The sequence below is a fragment of the Opisthocomus hoazin genome, chromosome 5 (genome assembly GCF_030867145.1).
Source record: "Opisthocomus hoazin isolate bOpiHoa1 chromosome 5, bOpiHoa1.hap1, whole genome shotgun sequence".
Lineage (NCBI taxonomy): Eukaryota > Metazoa > Chordata > Aves > Opisthocomiformes > Opisthocomidae > Opisthocomus > Opisthocomus hoazin.
The window spans coordinates 9,039,228-9,066,306 of record NC_134418.1 but is presented as its reverse complement, the minus strand read 5'-3'; the positions used below and the strand labels follow the sequence as shown (position 1 = coordinate 9,066,306).

The window sequence follows — 27,079 nt, the reverse complement described above, 5'->3', positions numbered from 1 at the left end:
ACTTAGCATGGTTCTGGCTTTTTCTGTTTTGGTGCATATTCTGAAAAATACGAAGATCTCTGGGGAGCCATGATGCAAGCTTCACAAGTAGGATGTATGGCACAGTCAGCAACCAGACGGTAGTGGCAAAAGGAGAAAAGAACTTCCCAAAAGTTCTGTTCCCAAAAAGATTTGAGGATGTCTTTTTTTTTTGTTTTGTTTTGGTTTTGCTCTTTACCACTATCAGCAGTTTGGTAATCCAGAAGTTTGCCTTAAAGCTATGAGTTTAAAAAAAAGCATACTTCTGTGCTTCAGGAGAGTTGGGTGGCATTTGAGGGGGGAAAGGAAGGAATCTGCCCTCTGCAGCCTTTTTACTTTATACTCTAGGTCTATGAATACCTCTCAATGCCTGTCTCTTCCAATTACTATTTCCCTAAGCAACAATATTTGTAAAACTGATGTTCTTGAGACGTCCTTCAGTTTCATATGTCTTTTTAAGCATAAATAGTATTTCTTCTTCAGGTACAAGTCTACTGATGCATGGTAGATCTTCTACCTTGACAGTTCCTCATGCACCTGTGAAATAACTTTGGTTCAGACTTTTGTTCTCTGGAGTAGTGAAAAAGGCAATTGCCACTCATACAAAGCAAAAAGCAATGAACTGCCATGTTCACTCCAAGTAGTAGTGGCAATATGAGGTGTTTCTCTGTCCCTGTCACAGAGCACCGCAGTAACTTGTGGGAGTAGCAGGGACTGTGACCTAAATAGGAAAGAGATTCAAACTAGTCCTAAAATATATTGTCTGCAGAGCATAACAAGTGACAGGTTTGGGACACTTTGAATGTCTCCTCTGTTTGTTTAAAACAGAAGGACCTTTTTTGCTTTTGATATTTTACGGGAAATATTGCAAACAGTACTGCTTGGCTGCTTTAGCTGCTGTCATACTTTTTTTTTTTTTTCTCTGTTGTGGTAAAGTCCTTCCCTTCTTATGAAACAGAGTTCATATCATGCCTTCCATGGAGGATCATTTGATCTATAGCCATTCAGAGTGGGGGTCAAGTCTGGTTTTGTGGTGAGGGTATAGTTTGCAATGCGTATTTGTAGTTTTACCTTGAAGTTACAGCAGAAATAACTTGACCCTTGAAGTTCATGTTTGAAAGCTGTAAAACCAAGGATTACAGAGAAGGAAATGAGAGGAATGGCATGATGTTGAAATGTCTTTTTAGTGAACATTTGTATTTGTAATAACTTCTAATCTGCAAGAACAAACCTCAGTGGAACTGTTAGCAAATTGTGAATATTGTTGTTAACTCCCTCTGCATTAAAGCTCCTTCCCCTTCCACATATCCATTCCAGATCAGTCATATTTAAATTCTTTCAGTTGACTCATACCTGCTTTGATTCCCCCCCCATCTGAAAATGCTTTGTGTACATAGAGTAAGGCATAGGGTGATACTCTTTTCCTAAGAAGTAAGGTAAAGGGCTTGAATATCACTAATTCATTCAAAAGTGGTGGTTTTTTTTAAACTAGATTCTAGTGTCTGGATGTTTTACCTCTCCAGTTTAAATTTTTAGCATTACAAGCCTGAAAACTAATAAGTAAGGTGTGCTAGACTGTTTCTCCGAGTTGAATATGCATGAATTACTATTCGTGATGCCTTTTCTCCACTTGTATTTTCTGGTCTTAGTACGCATTTTGTTTCCTTTAGGAAACTCATTGATCGGCTGAATGCGCTAGTTCCTAGTTATTTCATGTAAGTTATTAGTTTTCTCCTCTTGCTGTACTCCATACAGTTGAAGAGAACTTGAGATAAGATCCTTTTATAAATGTTTCCATTTGTATTTTTTCTCGAAAGAAATCTTTCCTAGGAGTGCTGTCTGTCACAAAGGCTATTTAAATATTGGTTCCTTCTTATTTTACTGTATTTAAGATACAGCACTCAGAATACTTTGTTTTGTACTAGGCTGCTTTCACCCTTCACTGACTAACTTGTGTTCAAAATATTTTGTGATCTATTTGAATTTATTCGGAGATTTATGATAAGCTTGTTCTTGTGTAACACTCCCCACCTGGCTAGTTTCTCTTCCGCAACCTTCTTGGTTAGGCTAAAATACTGTAGAAACATCAAAATCTCAAAAAAATAATAGCTGACAGATGTATAGGCAAACTCGATAAATCTGTTGTTGAAAGAGATTACACAGGTCTCTAGGCTTCAACTTACTGCGAAAAGCAAGTGATTAAAGCAGAAGTTGATGTGGTTTTGTGATGGTTTTCTTTTATTAGCATGTGAACACCAGCTAACATGGGTTTTAACTGAAACTGGATTTTATTGTTCCTTCCCAACATGGTTGGCTTCTGTTAGAAAACTGGCGTAAAGAATAAGCTTGTAAGAGCAATCTCGTGGATTTATTCATGGCTGGTTATATTGCTTGTCCTTATATGAGTTTGTTCTCTAGAGCTGGTTCTTTAGCTCTTTCTTTCCGATTGATCCCTCCACGGTATTCATGCTTAGAGAACAGTTATTGCTGATTGTCCTTTTTTCCATGCCAACTAATCTGGGCTCTTCTGAAGTAGTCTTTCTGTGAACATTTCCTACCTGAGACTCTTTTCTTGAAACACTAAAATGTTGGGGTTTTTTTTTTTTCTGGTTTGTGTCTGCTTTGGCTTGGTTCTGTCTCCTTTTACGGCTGTATTGTGTTGGCGACTGTAGTCACTTGTTTTTCTTGCCCTGCTTTGACCCTTCGAACTGAATTCCTCATGATGCAGTTTGATGGTGTGACTTTGTGCTTTTCTACAAATGTGCCCGTGATATCATTTCAATCAAATTCTTGAGTATTCCAGCCTTCCCTTACGTGACTGGTGCCACTCAACTTTAACTAGTGTAGTGCATTCTTTTGGGGATTTTTGTGTTTTTTGTTTTAGCCAGTCTTCAGATGCATTGTCTGTAGATGGCCACCTCCATCCTTGTGCCGTTGTTTATGTTGATTAGGTCTCACTTCTGTATGAGGTTCTTGGTATTGCTGCACTATGTCTGGCAAAACTAATGTATGATATTCTAGCTGGTCGTTGAGGTAGATAGTGTAAGAGAGTTGAGAGCAGGTTTCTGTGCTGCACTTGAGATAAACATGCCAGTGCTGTTAAGTACAAAAAACTAGAAGAGCTATAGTTCCTACAGAACTATCTGATCATGATAATCACTGGATGGATGTTGAGGAGATCATTTTAAAAATTAATTCTCCTATGGACTTGTTTTTCTATATATGTTTGTAAAGTAAGCAATTGAGGTTCAATACTTAGTTTAATTTTTGTAGGCAGCTCAAGTTTGTTTCTATTAGGGTTTTTAATACAGACTGTATCTTGACTTTTTGTGCCAAGCACTATGTCATAGCGTGGTTTTGAAGAACTAATCCTCTGGGGATAAGGAGTAACATCCAAGATGAGTTGTGTCATGCTGTTGTTATGGGCCCTCTTGGACTGAAGTCTGGTCATTTAGCTGCCTTGCCTATCTTGCTTATGGAAAAGCATTCTAATCTGCTTTGATTATGTCAACAAGGGTGAGTGGAATATGTGAAGAGTTGCACTTAATTTCTGTGCTGGGCAGGGTGTATGATCTCTTCAGCTCTAAGGGGCTGAAGATGTGCCAGGGCTGAGGTTTTACTCTGGAACCATATTCTGGTTTAGGTCTGTTTCTTTGGACAGCAGAAAAGGGCATGTGCAAGAAAACTGAACTAGTACTAGTAATTCAGATACAGTTCAGAGGCTTTAAAAAACTTTTTCAAGTCTCCACCCAAGAAACTTCCTGTGAGATCGGTATGCACACAAAGAAGATAAGGAGGTCCTAGATTAAGTGGATTAGTGCAGTAAACTCATCTTTTGTGGGGTTTTTGATGTTCAGAAAGACTTTCTGAATTCAGTGTGGTATAAAATATATTAGAGCAAATAACTTGCTTCAGACTTAAGATATGACTACTCTAGTATAGATGACTTCTGTGGATTTTTGGTGAAGGAGTAACATTGGTTTGCAACAAATGCAGCTGCAGTCCTGATGTGAAATGAGGTTTTGTTGCTAAAATTACAAGGGTGAAGACTTGTGTATATGTGTGGAAGGGAATTTCCATTTTAAAAATGAGAACGGTTAAAGTTTGCAAAAAGCAAGGGGAATCTTTTAAGTATGTCAGAAGAATTATCTGGGAATATATAGTATCAAGAAGGCCTCTAAAGTTTAGGGGCTTTTTTGTTGTGGTGGAAGGGAGAGCACAGCAGGAAGGCCAACCAATGCTGATGTGCCGTCCACTGGTGAGGACTTTGAGTGTTTCTGGAATCCATGTGGGGAGTTCCCAGGAACTGAGTGGTCAGAGGAATGAGGCTCTAACTGCATTTTTGAGGCAAAGGATTAAATAACTTTAAAGTTCTTTATGGCAGAAGTCAATATGGTCATTTTCAGGCACGTCTATATAGAAGAAAATGAAGAGTAAATGAGACCGTGATCCTGCAAATCTTGCTAGTTGCTTTCTATCTAGATGTTGAGAATTGTCCATCTTCCTGTGCAAGTAGTGGCCAAAAAATTAATTATTTTAACATGCTTTTCTTTAGGTCCTGGAGTCTTTGGTTTTCTTAATTCTTGAGTAGTTCTCTAATCTGATTCTTTTTTATGAATGCATAGCAGAAGGAGCTGGTTTCAGATTTGCTCTTCAGTGATCAAGATTAAAAGTGTCCGTGTTTGGGTGAAAAATAGTGCTTATATTTGGGCAACACAGGATGAAGTTAAGACTCAGTGTGTTGTTTTGGTACCCAGGAGGTGTTGCAGCCTTTTTTTCTAGGTGACTAGCTGTTGTCATGGTTATAGTTTCTCTGGACTGTTCCTGGTGTTGGAGATCACACCACAGATTTTGAGGTTGCTTTGCCACGTGAACACATCTGCTATGTTGTGTAGCTGACTTTCAGGAAAATACTTTGATCAGGCATCACCTGCCTATTTTAAGTATGCAATTAAGTAGCTCAAGTAAATGTTTGCATTAACTAGCAAATAGGATGGTACCTTGGAGATTAGGTCTATTGTAATAATGGAGTGATGGAGAAAAAAATGCAGCTTCTGAACAGGAGTTCTTAATGCTGACTTGCAGTAGAAGGTAGTGTGAGATGAAATACATTCTCTAGGTACAAGTCAAGACGTCAGTGGGATAAGTAGATATGTCTATTAAGCTTGATTTTTGCTAGGTTAAAACATGTATCTTGGTGGCAGTGTATTGTTGATGACAAATCTGTAATAACTAAACTAGGCCTCTCACTTTTAACAGTAAAATTGTGAAAATGTGAAAAGCTTGTCATAGCCCAGGCTTTTTGGAGTCTTGACTGTAGCACCCTTTTTATGAAAGGTAAGTCTAGGTAGCTTTCCATTAGTGTAAGTTGCAATACTGGTGTGGCACACTTCATCCACCTAATAGTCTCTTCTAAGAATCTTGAACTTGCAGTAATTAATTTTATTAATGTAATGCATTCAGTGCCATTTGAAATCACTGTTCCATCGACATGGATGTTTGCTTAATAGTACTTCCAGTTTTTTCGCTGCCTTCATATAGCTTTGAGGAAGCAGCAAAGACATCCTCAAGTTCTTAAGATGGAACTGTTTCTGCTTGCTTCTACTGCATACTAAGCAGCCAGCAGTGGGGTTCTGTGTGCTGATAACTTCGTTATTAATGTGGCCAGCTTGTAGGCTGCAAGCAAATGTCAAAGTACTGAAGTGCTCAAATTATGTATAGAAACTGATAAACTGGTTTAAACTATATCGTGATTTACTGAATATTTTGGTCAATGTGACTAAAATATTTTAGAGCCAATTTTCTTGCAAGTTGGTTTTATTTTTTTATCCAAAATCCATTTGTCTGGGTATTATAAAAAAGGATGACGTGGGAAAGCAAAAATGCAGAATCCTTCAGAAACTGGGAAAGGAGTGAGAGGGGGTCATTTTATTTAGCTTTTTGCAACTTCTCGGACAAATTTGCTTTCCTCTGACCTGGGACCAATGCTTCCAGCTGCATGAAAACCAGCAAACTGATCTGAACTGAACTTGTGTTCAATTGAATTGTGCTTAGTTATTGCAACGTGTGCAGGACAATTTGACAAAGAATATCTTTAGACTGTGAGACATCTTTCTATTCTAGTAGGGAAAGCACCCTCTGGTTTTCATTTGAAAGCAGCACTAACATTCTGTTACACGAATGGTTTTGCAGTATCGCCAAAGGAAACTTGGTCTTTACAAATGTTTTTTTTTTCCCCTAGACTTACCACCAGTTTGACAACCCATTATTTTAAGTGAACAAGTTGTAGCAAGGCCCCACATACAAACGGATGAGTTGAGGCTTGCCTATGTAGCACAGTTACCAAGTGCAGAAGAGTGAGAGTTTTGCAGGACGATGACTATTGTAGAATAGCTGAATGCAGACACTTTCTCTTAGTGCCTGTTACCATTTCGACCATTTTGCTCAGTTCCTCCTCTGTTGGTGCAAACCTTTAGTAGTGTCCATTTGCCTCTAAAAATGGAAAAGGAGCATGTCTTGGTATCTTGCAGGGATGCATAAAAATGGGCCTTTTGCTCACATCAGTAGAATGTTTGAAGTGTATCTAGCACAAAGGTGAGTGTTTTCATGATGCAATGGGATAAAATGTTGAGTTATATTTTGGAGGCCTGTTGAAAGTTGTTGACTTCTTTCAGTATTTGCAGTAGCCCAGTGCTCCAGGTGTCATTACATAGTTTACCTTGATCAGAAATAACCAAGTGTTGAAGTTTTACATGCGGAACTTTTTGTGTATAACTGCTTTTTTGCGTAACTGCCTATATCAGTGAAAAGGATTAGCTTTTATTTCATTTCTAAAAGGACATGATGCTTCTTGCACAGGATTCAGAGCAGTAGGGTAAGAACATGCCAAATGGTGTAAGGGGAAGGAGGAATGGTAGACCTCGCACTTTGGTAGGTAATCAGGTCTGTGGCAGGACTGGGGCCTGGCTCAGTGTGCGCCTTACAGATGCTCTAGCACTTCAGTGAAGTCACTGGTATCTACTGTGCGTTGTGGGTGCAACTCTCTTCTCCTTCCACCTTGTCCATATGCAGGAAGGATGTACGTACCAGGAGGCTCCAATACCACACTCATTAATACTTGTTTCTAGATTCTGACCTGCTAAAGAAACTGCCTTCCCTCAGCCTAGCCTGAATAGTAAAACTAGAAGGCGTGTAGCCTGCGTGGTCCCTTTTCTCATGCAAGAGATAGACTGGTTTGTGACAACTCAAACTCCGTATGTGATTTCTTGGGCCACCAAATACACATTTTACAAATACAGAATTTAATAGACCCTTTAAGACCAGGGGTTGAGCAATTTAAGCCCTGCAAAGGTATTGTCCTTCTGGAAAAGGGTTTTGCAAATTCCAGGTGTTCTTTGGGCTAGGTTGTTGATACTGTATGAAGGAAGCTGCTTTTTTTTCTTTGTCTAGTTACATTTTAACTACCTCAGCTGTCACGTCTGTTTCATGTTTATCAGTATGCACTTTGTCTGTCTTCTAGACTAGTGCAGGTGAACAGTAAGAAGCAGGAGAACTTTGTGTTCTTAGCAATATTCGAACAAGAATACTGTGGCATGAATTGTTTAGCAGGAGTAAAATCTTCCTGAACTTCAGCTAATGATGGGTAAACTGTCTCAGCTAGTGTGTTAAAACTTGCCCTTTTAAACCAGTGTCTGTTATAAGAGTATTTAGACTGAAATAGTAGGTTAAAAATAATTAAGTGATATGAAGTAGTGTTAGGATCTACAAGTAGTATGAAAGGCCTTACGTAAGATATGAAGAAGCATATGACAGGTGCCTTGTGGCTTAACTGTCATGTCCTATTTTGTCGAGTTTCAAGGTTGCAAGTAACTGCTATAGTGTGTGCTTAGAGTGGAAGAAATAGGATGTGCTTGAAGCATGGTCAGCGTAGAGCCTCACTGGAAATTCTTTGTTAGTGCACAATAATAAAATTGATCCAGAGACTGAGACTCCTGATATGCTCTAAATCTTTAAAATGTAAACTTAGTGCATGACTTTTCTCTCTTCCTTCCTTTCAGCTTTTAGGTAGAGTTTACTTTTGCATAATAGCTTGCCCAAGCAGGTTTTTTTTGAGACTGTTACTCACAGTGCTTGTTTTTGATTCAGGTAAGTATCCTTAAATGTGGACTTCAAAATTTCAAAATTATTGTATACCGCTGTAAGTGCTCAATGCATAGTGTTCATTGTGTTAAGCATTTAAAAATACTATTTGTCTAAAACAGCCCTTGTAACTTGCGCATGTGTTACTACAGAACCAGAACTCATTTTAAATTGAATTTGCAAGGCTAGTTAAAATTGCATGTCTTGAGCAAAAACCTTGCTTTTTTTACTCTTGTAAAGCTCATGTGGTTGGCACAGGAGGGTGTGTTTTCAGGGCATGCAAATGTGCAGTTGGGTTGGTAAATGGCTCTTGTTAAATTTAAGTACTTTGTACTTGAGTTGTGTACAAAGTCAGGTAAGTAGGAGTAGCTTAATGGGATTTAATGTGAAACAAAAATGCTGAACTTTGCAGTGGAGTTTAACTTATAGACTCACCTCAATTTTATAACTTAAATATTTATCCTCTATGTTGAAAAATACTATCTTCTGCTATTCATATTCTAAAATAACTGAGTTCCTTCTGGTGTCCCCTCTACTAGGGAGAGGACATATCTCTCCAGGAGATATAACCCTGTGAAGAATTCAAAATCTTCTGTCCTCTCTATTACTGAGCTCAAGCTACTTTAACTGCAGGAAGCATAGACCCTAGGTAGTTAAGTGGTGATTAATGATCTCAAGTAGCTCAAGTATACTGGAAAGAACTTAATTGATCACCATCTTTTGAGAAGCTATTTAATTCTTCAGTGAGATCCAAACTGGTTGGTTGCTACCTTACCCCTGGAAAAAAACATGCACAAATTCAGGTTAGCTTACCTCTTTGCTGTGGTATGAGCTCTGCAAGAGGTGTCCTCTCGCTAGAAGAGTGGACAGCAGAAAGAATTTAGTTTGTTTTAAGATAAATGAACTCCTCAGGCCCACAGGGTTCCTGGATGTCGAGTGCAATGTGTTTGTAGCATTGTAGTGATGCAGTCTGATTCAAAAACAATTTGGTTAAACTTTAGAGTACATTTAGATCTGGTAAGAATGTCATACTCTTGACTGTGTAAGGGGGGGTAGGGGAAATACGTAAAGGCATATACCTGAAGTATGCATCCACTTCTGAAATCTGAACAACTAAAGACTTTGAATCCCACCTTTAGCTTGAGCAAAGTGTAATACAAACTTGTTCAAATGGCCTCCAGACATTCGTAGTGGACATAAGCCAGTGTGTTCTTGTGAAAATACAGCAATCATAGAAAATGGTGAACTATTGGAAATGGTCAAGGAAGTCTAAATGCTGAGTTCTTAGCAGAAGCATTTTATGAAGGGTGATACCACTCCTAATTAGAAGTTAACACTCAGCAAGTTAATGTGTGTGACCTTGTAGGCTAGTATTGATTGTTCAAGTTACCTTCAGCAGACAGTGATTTGTTTGTGGGTTTTTAAAGAACACATATATATATTTTTATAGATATATATATAAAAAAAAATCAAAAGGCTTTTCTGTACCTTTTCCCCTATGCTTGTGGAGGTCCTGACCTGGAAGCATGTTGCTGAATGGTGATCATCATGAGGACTGAAGTAATACTGTTGGAAATGCTACGTGGTGGTAACAAGCTTATTGAGGTTTAAAAAAAAATACATCTTTTGTATGACTATCTTTAAGTCACATTCTTAGTTAAAACTACCTTGATACTTTTGGAGTATTATTTTTTAAATCAAAGGTTGGAGATAAATTCATACTTCACTTGCAGATTATTAGCTACTTAACTAGGATAAATTGCAAATCTCCTAATAGTTTCTGATTTTTGCCAATATGTGATTTGATACAACTGGAACCAGATGTAGATCACTTTAACGTAGGCTTGCTATGTAGGAATATTGGTACAGAAAGGGTTTCAGCGTTGGAGTTGTCGATCACAATTGCTTATAACCACTTCCAGGCACTGGGATGGAGGGGAGAGATCACTCTGTGGATTAGGATGTAAATGGAGTTTGTACAGACTCCTCAGAGTTGCCACAGTTCCCTTCACTGGCATCCAGCCATCTCTCAAATGGGTATGGACTTGAGAGTTAATCACAAAGTCCTTTCTTTGTGATCACTGATTTTTAAGGACAGATAACTGTTGTCTTTTCCTTGCCATCTGGTGTGTAAGGCAAGGGTGGACAGGCAGACCCTAACAAGCCTTATCCTGTCTCTTTTTGCCATCATCTTCTGCAGTTGATTTCTGAGCTCCAATTTATGTCTCCCTATAGTCCTGTCTTAATGCATAATTGTACTGAATAAGCATATGTCCTAGCTAATAAGGTATAAACTTTGTGAAAGGAATAAGGTAGGTTACATCTTCCAAATCTGTGTAAAAGTGCATGGTTGTATACGAGACTGATAGCACACACGAGTGAGCATCCTTGCCCATGTGTAAGTTAGATGCTTTGGTACAATGCTTGCAACAAGCTACACTTTGAAGACTTCCAGATTCTCTGACTACATTCCGGGTTAATCACCAGTAATAATTTGTTCTCATGTTGTAATGTATTTGCAGGTTATGCAACAGCCTGAGGGAACTGAACTACAATTTGCAAGCTTTGTTTTCACTCTTAAACATACTTGGCAATAGCTCTTAAATTTACTGCGACAGTTACTGTATATGTTGGCTTTTGTCCATGTGCTTTACATGGCTGCTGAAAGTGCTGCAGACTTTGATTCTCTCCTTTGAACGGTTTTGTTGAACTCTTCTCAGTTGAGGCAGGCTGTCCTTTGAAATGTGTCCTGTCAAAGTAGCACAGATTTGGAGCTTTTCCCCTGGAGAGGGACAGACCACTCGGCATGTCGGTTGGTACCAGCCACTGAGCTCTGTCTGGCAGATGGGGCGCAGCGGATGCTGCTGGGGCGTGTGGAGAGGCTTCGCACCAGGAGCAGGCTTCAGCATCCCGGCTCTGATCCTGGGAATGGCCTGACTCTGTGTCACACTGCCAAGAAGCCCTTCCGTCTACCTGGCAGTGGGTTGTGCTTGCTGCTATAAGTGCTGTGCCCTGTCGTTTCCACTGAAAAATGAGGTAGAGTGGAAGGAGGCATCCTGAGGGCTGCTAGTTCTGTCACATTCTACAATTATTGTCACACAATGCCACTGCCAAATAAATGTTACATTAATCAATAACATTGCTTGAAAGTTTCAATGTTCTCAGGACTCTTTGTTCGAACACATTATAATATCTGTATGTTTCTGTTACGTGTTTGTAGAATTTAATTTTGAACTATGTACTACATGCTGGGATTTATTCTTGGATTTTGCTGCATGCCTTCTGCTTAACAGGAATGCTTGACTTGTGCTGCAAGCCCTAGTAAACCAGCTTGCAACCCTGGCTGCTGCTGCCCCTTGCAAAGAGTAACAGCTCTATTGAACTCATTTTAGATGGGTTTTCTGCCTTGCTCTACAGTAAAATTTCTTAATCTGAACAATTAACAGTAAAGCTTTCAAGTATTTGTGCTACTGTTTTGGGTAAAAAAGGAAACTTTTGTGAGTCAGGAGGAGAATATGAATATATTGCTGCTATCAAGTGCATTTCTGAACTTAATCAGTATGCAAGTACTCAGAGCCTTGCTTCACTCAGAATTCACAGAACTGGCAACCCCTTCACTCTGTCCCTCTTGTCATGCTGCAGAGGCCACCAGTGTCGTGTCCCATACTAAAACCAGAACATAAATGTAAGCTTGGAGAGGTAATTTGAGGTTTGGGGGAGCTTTTGACTGGGTGGCAGCTGCAGCTTGAAACACCTCGGCTCGCAGAGGCAAGGTGCCTGCAGCAGCTGCTTCTGATTTGTGTCTCCCCCTCTAACAGCAGCCTGGCCTGGCAGAATGTGCTTGTGACAAAATATCTATGGGTTTAATGAGGGTGAAACTTGGCAGCTGTTGCCCAGAAAAGCACTGCCAGGAGTGTGAACACTTTTCACATGGCTTAATGCAGTTAAGGATCAGTTGTTTCTTTCCAGAGAGTAGCCTTCTTTGTGTGAAACACGTTGCCCCTTGCATTTAAAAAAAATCTGCTCAGTTTTGTAACTGAAGACAGCATATACTGTTGCATCAGCCCGAGACTGTCCTTAGTCATCAATTTTGATTTCCACAACATGATTAGGAGAATTGCTGTACAGTAGATATTCAGCATGGTCCTTACTTGTGCGTTGGTTTAGGCTCTGTGGATTCTGGTAAATGGACAAGGAAGAGGGAACTGGGTAAAAGTATGTTGTTGCCTAAGCAGGGAAAAAAAAACTAGAAAAACAGATGCTGCTAAAAATAGTTTATTACCAAGGTCTAAATATGGCTCTGATTTTTTTCCTTATAAATAATGCAGCTATAAATCCTGCTGGATATCAATAAGTATTGAATTAACTCCAAACTGCTGAGTGTTACAGAACCTTCTGGCAGCTTTCCAAGCTTGGTGTTGCCCTTCATTCATAGGATCGACATTTAATTTCTTAACGGGGGAAACCTGAAGAATTCATCCTCTTTGAATTGAAACATAGGCACAGGGAGCTTGAATGAGCAGCTACAGGCTCAGGCATCCCACTGCAATGGAAGGGGAGCCGTGCTTGATGAGTTCCTGCTAGGTCGCAGCCAGGATGAATCTCCTCCTTTCTTTTCCGCAACGCATGAACAATCAAAGGCTCCTTTTTTATCTATTGTTGCCATGGAGGGCGTCCATTTAAAGTTCAAATTCCAGTAGGCTTGGGAAGAAGGGAAGGAGATAGGAGTAGGCTGGGCTGGGAGATGATAGGCAAGCATCAAAAGTGAGCTGAAGACAAGCCAGCACTTTGTCCGGTGACAGGACAGACCAGGCTGGGGGTACTTGGGTTTGATGCCTGGAAGTTTTTTTGGAGTAGTGAATGAAACGCTCCTGAGGTAGCGGGCGCAGAGAGCATCTGGCATTTTGCTTTCTTTGCCTCAGCAGAATGGGTAACAATGTGAAATTAGGCCTGAAATGATGTTTAATGAAGTGAGCCCTTGTGCTGGAGGTTCCCTGCGCTCTGGCAGTGAGGGAGTGTAAGCCTGGAGGACAGCGAAGGAAAGGAAATCTCATTAAGGATAGAGGTTCCCCCCCCTCTTTCGTAAATGGTGTTCTGTAACAAATGTCTTGCAAATAAGCTGGGGCTTCTCAGAGCTGTTGAGCACTTTGTTGCTTTGTTAGACCTGAAACTAGCTGTGTCTGTTTATGGTACTTTTCTGTAAGCAGTGTGCTAATAAAAGGAGGAGGCAGCTTAATATCTGCTGCAGATTTGCTTTTCCTTTCTGGCAAGTTCCTGTATGTACAAGTATTCGTTGCTGAAAGAGCTAATGAGTACCAGACCAGCTGCATTTGACATTATGAGAAAAGGGGCCATCTATTAACTCACAAGCCAGGTTTCAGGCAGCTGTGGGTATTTTCTGTTTTAATTATTACTTAGCCTGTCATAAAATTGGATTATGCTAAAATTATTGGTGATGTTGTTTGGAATACAATACAATATTGATTTAAGGGCTATGGCAGTGTTATATATAGGGTACTTACAGTTAATGCACCTAAGCTGCAACCAGAGGGTTTAAAGAGAAGTGAGAGCACTTTCCTCAGGTTTTACCATCTGGGTTTTGGCAGGTGGCAGGGTATTAGGTGGTGCTTTTTTTTTTTCCTTGCTCTAAATTGCAAGAGATGATGGCTAGTGGGAGAGTTGAGTAGTATTTCATCACTGATATGGGAACTTCTTCCAGATCTCCTGGCAAAAATGAGATCACAATGTAATTTTTTAAAGTTTGTTAGAAAAAGAGTAAACTTTTTCAGTTTAACTCAGGGTAGTTTTGGGAAAGGGGATTCTTTTAATATTCAGTATTCTTGTAATAACATGTTAATCAAATTAATAGATTAGTGCATCTTTATGGTACCAAAATGGAAGGATTCTCTCAATTCTGAAACCAGGCTTTGGTCTTCCATACTCTGAATATTACCTGTTGTGAAACTTCCCTTGCTTTTTGACATCTTCTGAAAGAGACCTAAACCAGACTGATTCACCTGAGGTTTTTCTGTGCAGAGACGTTTATTAAAATCAGTTGGGAAAATCTTAAGTTTAACTGTCACTGTCTTTTGTCAGTCTTGTTGCATAGATCAGTTCCTGCTGCATCTGTATACTGGTACGTAGGTGTGATAAAAGCAAAACAGATGCCTCAGGCATGTGAAAATGAACTGATTTGAATTTCTCTACATCATTTAGTGAAGTTAATTTATTTCCCATCCTAATGGAAGAATATTGACCTGTGTACATGCTCTTTTTCAAGTATATACAAACTGAAGAGAAGTTTGTGTGGGTTTAAGTTGCTGTTAGACGTGTCTTTTATTGGAGTACAGTTATAAGCAGATATTTTCTGCAGAAGTGGTCTGGGAGGTGATGGGTTGGTGTTACGGTTAGCTACAGATAATCAAATAGCTGATATGTTCATATACTCGAAAGTACTCAGTTCTTTATATGCCGACGATGACATGTGCTTCTGCAATAAAACTTAAGTATTACCAGAAACTGAATTTTAAACAAATTAGACTTCTGACGAGTTTTCTGATTTCAGTTTTCATTACAGTAGTAACCATGTGACTAAAACTTAAAAGGCTTTTATGGTATGCTAGGAAGTTTGCAGGTTGTGGTTGTATAAACAAATTTGCGTCTGTAAGATGAAGTGTGTGTAATAATACTTGAACGTATAGCTTTTACATACATACTCTGATATTTCTTTTTTTTTACAAAATAGAGGAATACTGAAGTTGGTCATACAGTGAGAAGTGGAGCTCAGTTTTAGTGTTACCACAGTGCTTTAGGATTTTTGAGCATTGACTCTGTCTTAAGCAGAAGTATCTTATACTTTGTTTCTTTTCTGACTTGGTATGATGTATTTTAAAACACATACTGTTGTTTTTCAGTGCAGCTGAAGGATAAAGGACTGCATATGTGGTTTCCTGACTTAACTTTTTTAAAAAACCATATTGAGCATCAACTGCTGCAGTGTTGTCAGCTTTGGTATTTGAACCAATAAACAAACTTGTCCAAATCTTATCTACCGAGCAGAAGTTTTAGCACAGTTTGACTCAGTCTTAAAAAATCTATAGCAGGCTTGCCACTTGATGTTGAGCACGCTTCCTGAGCCACCAAGTTTCAGAAATGTTCAGAATGGTCCAAAAGCAGATACTAAACCAGAGAAATGCAGTATGTGTATTAGAGATTGAAGGTGAACATTGCTAATTCTGTTCTTTCTAAACAAATGCGTTGTGTTCAACTTAACTTGTCTCTGGAAATAATTAGTGGCGAGAGTCCACCTACAGTTTGAATTAATGCTCCTACAAGAATTTATTGTTAAATTGTGGTTTTTTGCATTGAGTTGAGCACAAGATTCGTAACAGCACTTTGTCCGCATATGTGTATACCCCTGCGTGCCTGTGTGCACTTGTATAACCAGATCCTAAGGCTTTGTTTCAGACAAGTATTTCTGTAGTGGAAAACTGGTCCAAAGAAGGGGGAACTGTTCCCAAGCTGAGGTCGTGTTTCCCTTTCTCTACCATCCCCCCTCCCTGGCAGAAGTCAACTTTATGGCCCAATTATAGAATCCCTTAAAATGCTAGTTATGATGGAGTGCCAGCATAACCCAATAATATAGGTGAGGCTGATGTCTGTCAGTAACTAATGAGGGCAGCCTCAGAATCAGGATTTGGATTTTAGTTCTCTAATTTCTTACGAATTTGACCTGTCATATCAACTTAAGATGTGACCTGACAAGAGGAAAAAAAAGAACATGCTAGAATTTAAAGAGAAGTTGGTACAAGGGTGTACTCTGCAAAAATCAGTGCATATGTGATTCAGTTGTAGAAGTAATTGTTTGCAGCTCATAGCAAAATCATGAAGGAATAAGACTTTGGCTAAACTGCTCAGGAATAGACGTTCTCTATAAAAATAGATGACACATAAATGGCAGGAAATGAAGCCAATATGGTCATGTTTTGAAGCCACAAGGGTCAAATCCTGTCCTGTGTTACTCTGGTGCATAATCAGGCAGCTTAAACCCTGTTACTTGAGAACAGACTTTGGCATGGTAAAAGAAACTTCAAAATGTGGTTATTAGTTTTGTGGAAGCACAGCTACAACTTTTTCCTCTTCTGGTTTGAATGCATCTAGTCAGAAATCTAGAAACCTAGTAAAACTTCAGGGTTTGGAGGTAACTTTTTTGTTAATGTGGTTTCAGAACTGATTGTGATATGCAAGTCTGTTAATTCCTCTGTCAGAGGAATAATATGTTAGAGAGCTTTGGCTACCCATGGCGGTCTTTGGTTTTGGATCCTGAATGCTGAACGCTGAGAGATGGTACTGCAGGCAGTCCTGGTTTTGTTAAGCAGTTTTCTTGTGCTGCTCATTTTGAGCAACTGTGAAGTCTGTTAGTATAGGTCTATGTGAAGGGATGTGTGTGTAGCTCCTGTTAATGATATGAGCGTGCTTCCATATTTCCCAGTTTAAAATGCAGAAAACTAGATCCATCTTTCTAAAATCTGTATGAATTAGACATTATTAATGCAGGTGGTAATATGTCCTTTTAAGTTGTTTCTTATTTCCAGAGCCTGTGTTTCTTTTCTGAAAGGAAAGGTAAAAGGTCTTGAAGCAGAAAAGATGGAAGAACTCTGGCAAAACATGAATCACTTCTGTTGGGAGAGAGCACATGCTTATGTTGTTTCCCTCTGTGCCCTCTACTACAAAACCAGATGTGTTCATTGTCCCTGTATGAACACCAGTGGCGCAGCTGTCTGCTCATCGCACCGTTGCTCGTTAATGCAGCTGGCTGATGGGAATTCGCCAGGCTGAAGCCTCTGGAGTTTGTGCAGCCCAAGCACAGTAGAGGCCTAGTTGCATGTTGTCCAGCTCTGCAGTTCATCCATTGAGTGGATAAATCCACTATCCAGATTAGAGATGTGCTTAGGGTCAAGCAGGGAGTGGGAAAATAATTAGATGAAGGTGTTTGCCTTAAGGCAGAGCAATTTCTTTGGTCCTGTGAGAGACCTCAGACTACAGCTGCTGCCTAAGCAAGAACAGAGCTAGAACCTGTCTTCCAGGCCACTATTCCTGCTATTTCAGTCCCCTTTTGAGTCTGTCTTTTCTGTGGTGCTTCTTTCCCTCTGAGGAAATCTCTGTTCTAATGCATCAGTGCGGTTCAGATGAACACTGCTGCTGTATCTAGTAGTTGTCTTGTTTGGCTAAAGCTTCTTTCTTCCTGGCCAAAGTCTTGTACTGTATTATTCAGCTGAACAAAGCAAATGTCACTGTGCTCCACTTTATTTGACACTATATTGATTATCAGCCAGGTCAGCACAGTTAAATTTATGGAGAGCCTCTTCTGTTTTAGTTAATGGAATAATTCAGAGCATCTGTAGGTATTTATGCTTGCTGGACTGCTACTAAGAATAGTTGAAACTTTTTTACTTAATTGCATGCAGGTGAAATAGGGAGGCCTGATGTTTGTAGAATGTAATTCCACAGTCTCATAATAGATTGCATGATTTATACTTACTGAAACAGGAAAGGTAAAAGGTTGCAGCTCACAAATTCACCAAATTAGAAAAAGATGCCAACATCTTAATTAAAATTCCATATTGTAAACTTTTTAAAATGCAGTTGAATGTTGGCCTGAGCTTTATATAAGGGGGAAGTTGCCATATGTGTTCACCCCTTCATCTTAGTATTGCTGTTGAATCATATTCTTGACTGTATTACATGAAGTACTGCATTAACTCACTTAGGTTCCAGTTTGTCTTCAAAAACAAACAAAAAAGTTAATCCCTGGACTTGTAGGAACTGCTAAACCCCAGCACCTGAGTTTCCTGCAAGTGTATGATAGCTCTGTACTAAACTGCCCATATCTTACCAAAACTTCATTTAGAAAGGAAGGAGTGAAAACCGGCAGTGGAGTTTTGTCTGCTTAAATTCAGTTTCGAGAAACAGCTTTAGACTGACATACTTTTCCTTAATTTGCAAAGATCACCTAAGCAATGGAGGAGAAAATCCACAGGCCCCCTCAGTTGTGTCAGTGATCTTTGCAGACCACTACAAGGAAAAGATGTGGAGAGGATATTTAATCTGAACGTGAAATTTTTTCATATGTGGAGTGCCTATCATGGATGATTATGCCTGACTTTGGGGTGAGGAGGAAGCAGGTGTTCAGGTTGAACTTAATCCACAGTGGTTGTAATCCCTGCTGTATTTGTGATCTGCCTGTAACTTCACAGTTGGCCATCGGGAATTTAGTGTGATAGCAATGATTTTATCTGGGCTGTACAAAGTTTCCTAGGTAAACAAGCAGGCTGCTGTACAGGTCTGCAGCCTGCAGTGCATGAGTCTGTTCCCAAAATCTCCCCACCAGTGAGGGTGACCAGTGTGTGGGGACTGCAGTGGTGCTCAGGTGGAGAACTGGACCCCCAGTTCTCCCCCTCAGTCTTTGTGCATTTTGTTTTTCGCATTTGTAGACCTTTAACTATTCCAGTGGTTTCTGTCAGTTATCTCACGTGATGAACAGCCTTGTATTCTTGCATATGTGAGTACAATTAGACAAATTTAGTATTTCACTTAAGTATTTCCATTTCATTAAGCCGTAGTGTTTTTTCAACTAATAGCACTAAATAAAAGCCAAATTAAACCACAGGTTCTTGCAGCTCATAAACAAAACTTCTAAGGGTACTGTGGCACAATTTAGAATATAAACATAAAAATCTAGGCCAATAAATAGATCAACTTTCATGGTAGACTACACCAGAAAACTGCATGCTTAAATCTAGAACAGTCTGGCTAGTGAGAGATGAAAGCCTGTTACTTCATGATGCTGTTTAGCATCTGATATGAAATGAGTTTATGTCGGTTTACTTCTTTTCCTGGGCACCTACATCTAAAAAATTAAAATAACCTTTGAAGATACAGCAGAGACAAAGTAGTGAACAACTTTCAAGTCATAGCCATATTGCTGTGTGTCAGCTTGTATTGATTTTTAACGAGGTCTTTGGCTTTGCAAATAGGATTTACTTTATCTGGCTATGAGAACTGCAGCAGTAATTTTATCTCTGATGTAAGGAACGGTTATCATGGTGAAATGTCTAATTACATGGCAAAATGGTAGAGGCTGCTTACACTTTCTCATTCTTATCCAGTATTCCATGTTTTTTCTGCTTCCTAGTTACAGATGATGAAATAAGGATTGTATTTTTGAATATAAAAATACATGTCAAATTTCCAGGAAAATGAGGGATAACTGCAGAGCTACAAAAAGTGACCAGCGTGTTTGGTTCCTGAAGTATTTGATCAGAGATTAGATTTCACCTGTGAAGGTGTCAAGAATTTTCGAGGGATTTGATTCTGTTTCCACAAAATACATAAATAGAAATGTTTTTAACTACTTGGTCTGTAGCTCAATGCAAAAAAAAAGTCTGAACTCTTGGTTTATTTCAAATGCATAGTTTAAAAATCTGCAGTAGTTTCTGACCTGAAGTATTTTTTTAGACACTTTAAAAGCTTAATGTGTTTCTATACCTCTGATTTCTGATTTGAGCAGGGAGAAATTCTTTCCCAGTTAACTTAGTTTTTGAACTTTTAGAGTATGTTAGCAAGCTTCAAGCAGATGCCATTATGAAGAATGCGATATTGTTCTCCTGCTGTCAGCACTACTTTGTACCAATGAAGCAGTATTTCTATTCAACTGCAAGCTTCTTGAAGCTGGTGTTATCTGTGAACACTAAAGTGTTCACAAAATGTTCAGTGCTATTCGGGACAGAAAAGTCAGTCAAATGTCAAGAACTTTACTCCACAGAAAGGTTAGTAGTTTGTTACGTTAACAGAGCATTTTTCTTACTGTTTTTTCCCTTTATGCGTAGTAGAAGATGCGAGGATTAGGACTGTGGTGGGCTCTTTTTTAATCTACAACCAGCTGAGATTTCTGATGGTTTACAATAAACACTGTACATGTCTCCAGCTTGAGTTCTCACAGGTGGTAATATTAATGCAAGTAACTAGATGCATGAAGTGAAAATTCAGTTTACAGGGAGGGCACTGTTCACATCTTTTTGTAGTGGAGTGCGCTGTCAGTCAGGTATGTTCAGTCGGCAGTTTTCAGCATGATTCGGTGTGCTGCTTAAGCCCATTCTTTTATGACAGTTTGTTGTTATAATTTAAAGTTCTTGCTTAAGTCTCCCTCTTAGCTTCATTAAATGAAGCCTCTTTGATGTAATGAATTTGTGCCATAGTTGCATTGCTTATTGCTGAGGCCAGACCGTAGCCTCTTCGGGGATAGGTTGGTGTCTGAGATACAAAAGCATCGTGCTGTATGTGGTGCTTCTGACCTAAAACTTAACTGTGGCATGAATTCCCAACAGTAGAGGCATTTGGTTTTGAGCCAGTCTGACTAATCTATAGGAAGCCTAAGTCCAGGAAGTGAAATAAGGACCTGTGAAGCCCTCGAAGGGAAATGCCGCCCATCTGACGTGCTCCTTCCCCATCTCCATCGACTGGCTACCTACAGGGAAGCAACAGAAGAAGCCACGGGTTGCTCCGTGTTCAAGGCTGCCTCTTCAGCATTTTAGGCTTGTATTGGTTGCTGATATTCCAGGATCTCCTCATCATGAGGACCACTGCATCACCCACATCTCTCATATCCCTGGTAGAGACCTTAACATTAACAGTCAAAAAACCCTGTGTCACTCTCTCTCTTAAGGCAGTGTCTTTTGTGTTGTGCAGCCATAGGCAAAAGTCTCAGAAGGGACAGAAGGCAAGCCAGGTAACTCATCTGATGTGTCTGGTGAAGCCTGTGGCTCCAGGGAGCAGCCCATCCCGTTGTGATGCCTAGTGCTGAGGAGCAGTACGATGGGCTCAGGGCTTCTGGTGGTTTCAGGCTTCCTCTGCTCCTCGCTCCGTGCCAGCTGCTGCAGCTGCAGCTCTCCGGGGCAGCTGTGTGCCTTCCAGCCCCATTCAAAACTGAGGGGGGAAAATGGGTGGACTCGGTGTATGATGGGGGCACGGGGAAGAAGCATGAGAACTGCTGCTTCCATTATACATTAGGTTTTCATGCACATAAATGACTTATTTTTCCCTTGACTACTGTAGCAAATGCTGTAGTTTTGTTAGTAAAACAAAAACAACCATTTTATTGCTTCTTGGATTTGGAAAGTGATATATTATTGGTTTCTGAACTGGAGGTTTGGTAAAGAGTACAGACATTAGCTTCCTTTCAAGCTACTCTGGGCCTTTCTTGTTTGCTTTGTATGGCAAGGGTCTAGAGAGATTTCTTTTATTTCCTTCCCCACCATTGTTTTCGAGACAAAGTTTTTTTTCTTAATATTCAGACATTTTATCGCCTCCCTTCTTTTAAAACTCTGAGTTTCTTTTTTCTTTTTTTCCATCCCACAAAAGAATACTTTTAGCTGATTAAGTTCTATCCATTGCCAACTGCGGACTCTTTTGTCTTGTTAGTCCAGCATCCTTTATAAAATGAGGACCATTGAGCAAGTACTTGCAGGCTCCCCACTGAGCACAATTGTGCTTGAAAGGTGTGGTACTGTACCAGTGTAACATGTAAAGCTGCAGCTTCGAGGGCTTGAATGCATTGCAATTTCTACCTTTTGCTTTGAAAGAAGTGGGATTGTGCTGTGAGATAATATATCTACCTATTTTTAGTTCGGTGCAGTTGTGACAAGTGGGTGAACAAAGAAGCAGTTGAATGCACTTGCTGTTGTGTTGAAGCCGGTTAAAAGTTCCCATTCAAGTGGTTTCAGCGTAGTGCAGCTAACAGGCAATTTTCCATTTATGTACACAAACCTTCTAGAAAGACAGCTGTGTGGCTGGATTAATTTCTAGCAGTAAATTGAATAAAAGATATTTTGAAGGGGGACTTGGGAATTCCTTTCTAAAACATTGAAAGCAGAACTTTCAAAGCTTTACTTTATTTGATCCCTTTCCTTCCCAGTGCCTACTGTAAGATTTAAAGAACTGAAAATATTGTCCTCTATATGGAGATACACAACAGGAAATGTGTTCTTTTTCAGAGCAATGAGACAGAATTAGGATTAAAATATCTTTTAACACTTTCTACTTCAAAAATATACTGTTTTGCATTTAAGTAAATATGAGAGAAATTCACACTTTAGTCATAAAAATGAGCTCAAATGTTTGTGCTTGAATAAGCTGTGAGCTATATAGAAATGTTTTGAAAACAGGAAGGTGTCTTGTACTGAAACTGTTTTCGTAGGGGGGTGAGATTTGGAAACACAAAGCTTTGTGATTATGAAATATTATCAATTTTGTTGGTGCTAGTGACATGCAAAATTGGATATGGGTTTTAACCATGGCTAACAAAGGCTTTGGTGAATTCCTACTGCCAGAACTATGGTCAACAGTCTTTCTTCTTCTGAAAGTTGATCTTTGGGTACAGGTGTTGAAGATACAGATATCAGCTCCTAAATGAGGTCTCGTTTGTGTCTGTCCAGAAAACTAGATTAACCTGTATAGATCCTTCTGGCCTGAAACCTGTGGCTTGTTAATTAATCATGTGATGTATATTATAAGATATGGAAGTTGTTTGAGCAAGGGGAGAGCTGTGTGTGATACAGGCATAGCAAACCTCTGAGCAGTGGTGGAGGGTGTCACGCTGCAGTGTCTTCCTGTGCTGCAGCCTTGGGGAATGCTGCTGCGGTGTCTTACCTATGGAGCGATACCAACGATGGTGAACCACTGGTTGTGCTGTGATCGAACTCTAAAACTCAAGTGTTTTGCTTTTTACCTTTACCCAAGCTTTCCCTCAAACTTTCTATGTAGATTTGATGTCGGGACGTCCAAAGAACTGTAAGAACTTGCAGAGTGGCGGTGGGCTTGCTGGCAAGATGTTCCATATGTGACATTGACCCAAAGGGATCAGGCAAATCACTTGACCTCTGTGAGATTTCCTCAGTCTCCTCTCCTTCATGCAGTTGTATACAGGCGAGGCTGACGGATTCAGATTTCTCCTGAATTTTTGAAGTTGTGTTTAAAGACCACCCAAAGATGTTGGTAAGCTGCTCGTGTGGCTGCTGACATGCAGTGAAGTAGAAAGATTATCCAGTGCTCTGGAAGAGCATCTGGAATACAGCATACTGGGAACATTGCAATGTTCCTGTTTCATCTGAATATATCAACAAGTCTAAAATACTTAAGAAATAACAAATTTGGGGGAGGAGGCTGAAAATGGGTGTGAAAGTTGGTCTTGTTCCCTGTGGATCTACTTGTAATAAAACGATTGCTGTGTGTATGAGAGACTGGAGTCACTTAACCAGTGAGATTCTGAAAGCCACCACAGCTTTATATTCCTGGCTCTTGCCACCTCGAGAGGAGTTCTGACTGTTTCACCCTCCTCTCGCTGCGTGCTTGTATGAGGCAGAATTTAGAAGTTTCTCACATATTAAATTCTAACATCTGCTGTCTGTATAGTTCTGTTTTTTCTGAAATGCTGCTTCTGGATTCTAGTCAAGGATCTCGTTAGTTACATGAGGAGCTTAGGCATATTATTCCTTTATCTGAGGGGCAGAGGTAGCACATTTACTGAGGTTTCCTCTTTTTTTCCTTTGTCTAAATAAAGGTGAGTGCCTCTCTGTTTTTAATCTGCTTTTCGTTTAAACGGAATTGCTCAAATTCCTGAGCTCTTGTTCAAATAGTACCCAAATGTAAGACAAACGAAGCTGACTCTGGAGCAAGGTGCTTCCAGCAGAAGCTTGGTTTTCTCCTGCTCTGAGGTTGCCCAAACGTGCTGGTTGCCTTGCAGACCCTGGCTGTCTCTGAGGTGAGGCCCGAGGGCTCTGTGTCTGCACGCTTGGGAACTTTGAGAAATTAGTTGTTGACTAGGCTGCAGTGCAGCTGCCTGACCTGAACGCTGATGCTGCCAAATGCTGTGCTCTGGATTTGCCAGAAAGCTAATACATCAAACCGGATGTCTGTTGTCCCTAAAAAAAGCTAGATTTTTGAGTCTTTCTTCATAAAAAAAGGAGACTGGCAGGTTTTTTCACGCATGGGAATCTACGTAGGCAAAACACTGTGTGAAACCAGGTTGCGTATTAAGAGTAAATACTGTTCTTCCTTTTTCTTTTTTCCACATGTGGCACTCTGATTTTCAGTACATTATCTTAATCCATCCAAGAATTTAAGGAATTTTTTTGGCTCCTCCTGTGCAATCATGGTTAATACATTCATGTTTTCTTTAATTGCAGACTTTAAAAAATTCCAAAAGTCTTTGCTCCCTTGACTATGAAGATGATGATGATGACACACAAATGAAGACGATTGTGTCATCCCCATGTGACTCAAATGATCTTATGAACATCATCACCCCTGGTTCCAGTCCGATGAAAGAACAGCTGGATGAAGTCAGGCATCATGGGTCATGCCAAGGTAGCTTCCAAACAAGGGATTATAAGAAAGCAGCTGCAGTATGTGAAAGCGATGAGGACACAAGCGATTGTGAGAGCACCGAAGAAGGCATCTTTCCTCTAGACTGTGGGGACTTGGACCTAGAGCAGATTGAAAACAACTGAGACTCCAAGTTGTGTGCTAGAGTCAGAGTTGTTCTAAATTAAAATGATAGAGGATTACCTTTGCCATGCATAATCCACGTCCCTGAATCTCTGTATTGCCTGTCTTGGGCCTGTGTTAGAAGAAATGTTTCAGGTGGGGGAAAAACGTGAACCATTGTTACTTGTTTAGTCTATTGATCAATATGTGGATGACAACAAAAAAGTAGGAGGTTAAATGTTATTTTGAACATTAAGGAATAATTTTGATTAAAAATTTCCTAACAGATATTTTGCATTTTTATGGCTTTTACAGTTCTGGAGAAAAAGCATCTCTATTTTGAAATGAATTTTCAGAAGGGCATTCTATAAAACTAAATCTGTCTACAGTGATTCTGGTGCGGGTATATGTTGCTTTTGTTAAAGAGCTTAATGTGAAAAGTGAACTGCATAACAAAATTGGTAATGAACCTTCAGATAGAACTCCTAAGTATCTGGTTGACAACTGGTCCAAAATACTTAACTGCCATCTTCGACAGTGTCTGGTTAAAAACACTTCATAACATGTACAAATGTTCTTTTCATACGTTCAGGACTTTTTGATCAAAGTATGGTAGTGACCTTAAAGGTTAACATTTTCCATTATTTTACTACTTGAATTGTTTTCTAGCCTGAAGCAATGCTAATTTAGGTGGGATAAAACTGCAAGTAACTGCCCACCTACTTGGTCATTATGTTTTCTGTGGTTCAAAAGAATGTACAAGAGCACTTGAACTTTTAGACAGGGACTTTGTAATGATCAATTCCCCAGGAGGTGATCCCTTCAGCAATACTAGAAGGAAAATAGTCCTTGAATTAAATAAAATGACATTTTGCTTTGCACTTGTGTCTCCTTATGAATTTTACTAGTAGAAAATGTGTAGTCTGTGGCAGATCCTAGAACATGGTACTTAACTGCAGAGCTGGATGGAGGGGGAGGGCAGATTCCTGGTCATCTGAAAAGAAAGTGGCATCAAGTTAGTCTGCGGAGCTGGGGAATAACTTGTCCTGGATCCCAAAAGTGTGTCTCGAGGATTACATGCACTGTAATAATCTCAGATGTAGTACTGTATTCATTGCAGACTATGGCAACACATACTTACTTTGTTAGTTCAGCTACAATAAGGATTTTCCTGAACAAGGGGGAGATTAATCTTGAAATGGTTTTAAACTGGACATAAATGGGTAAGCTTAGATTATGGCAGTTCAGTGCATCCCATTAGTTTGCTTAAGTGAGCCAACTTCTGCTGTGCCCTGTGCCGTAAGCTGAAATACAGCAACATATTTTAAGTCAGCTAATGGAATGTGATTAAGAAATAAATTGTCTTGAGGCATATGATAAAGGTTACTGCAAGGCGTGACACAGGCTCCAGCCTTGTGATTAGGGTCATCCTCCTCATAAAGGGAACTGGCCTAAATTTTTTTATGTAAGCCTTTAACTGGCTTACATAACTCAGTATCTATACAAAATTTTAAAAGTTTGGGTAGCCAGTAGGAAGTTCTAAACTTTTTGCTTGCTTTTATGACTCCTACTGCATACACAACTACAAGTAGCAGTGATCTGTGATACTGATATTGAAATATGTGTGTAGTGAGCCTCAAGAACACTGAAAAAACTTGTTGGGTTCTTGACATGTTGATATACATTGCATGGGAGAAAGTGAAGCTGCTTACTGTCAACAAAAATCACTCTCCTTGTTCTGGATGAGTAAATGAAAGAGTTGCTGTTGGAGCAAAGACTTTGCTTCCTGCAGAAGCTCCTGTTAACCATGTGCTGGTGTAGCAGAGAGCGTACAGATGGTGGCGTATGCATGAGCAAAGCTATTTGAAATAATCTAATTGCAAGTGGGGATCTCTATTCTTGCTGCTTCTTCAAGAAATAGCTAATTTAAGTAGTAGTGAGGGAGGCACAGCTAGTTCCCCTCCTGGCTAGATGGGCAATGTGCTGTGGTGCGGTGATCAGTCATCATGGGTAACGGAACAGACCAGCTCCCTCCTGGGCTGCAATTACTAGTTGCAAAACTATGCTTTTCTTTGTGTATTCTTCTTAATTGAGCAATAGTGGTAAGTAAAATTGAATCAACTTTAATGCAGAATTGTAGCAAAGGCCAATAGTACAACTGGGATCACTTAAAAGTTAATTTACCTATTTAAAAGCACTCAAGTGTAATGGCATGGAATGAGAAATCTAATATGGCAATCTGTGTGGCTCTTCCTCCCCCAAGGAAGACAAGCTCCTGGAAGAAGTAAAAGAAGAAAGTACCTCAGAGGACATGAATAAAAGGAGGTAAGATGTGCTTTGTCAAGGGGAGAAAAAAAAAAATGACAAGAACTGAAGCTAT

General features: G+C 39.7%; 1 protein-coding gene across 3 annotated transcripts in view; it reads left to right on the top strand.

Annotated features, from left to right (window-relative positions):
- The window catches only part of FAM53A (family with sequence similarity 53 member A), a 76,808-nt gene extending 51,833 nt beyond the window's left edge, over positions 1-24,975 (top strand). For all 3 annotated transcript variants that reach the window (XM_075420355.1, XM_075420356.1, XM_075420357.1), the window contains one exon: positions 24,399-24,975. In XM_075420355.1, coding sequence (XP_075276470.1) covers positions 24,399-24,722 — 324 coding nt within the window. In that variant the 3' untranslated portion in view covers positions 24,723-24,975. The remainder of the gene's footprint in view (positions 1-24,398) is intronic.
- Positions 24,976-27,079: the final 2,104 nt, after the last annotated feature.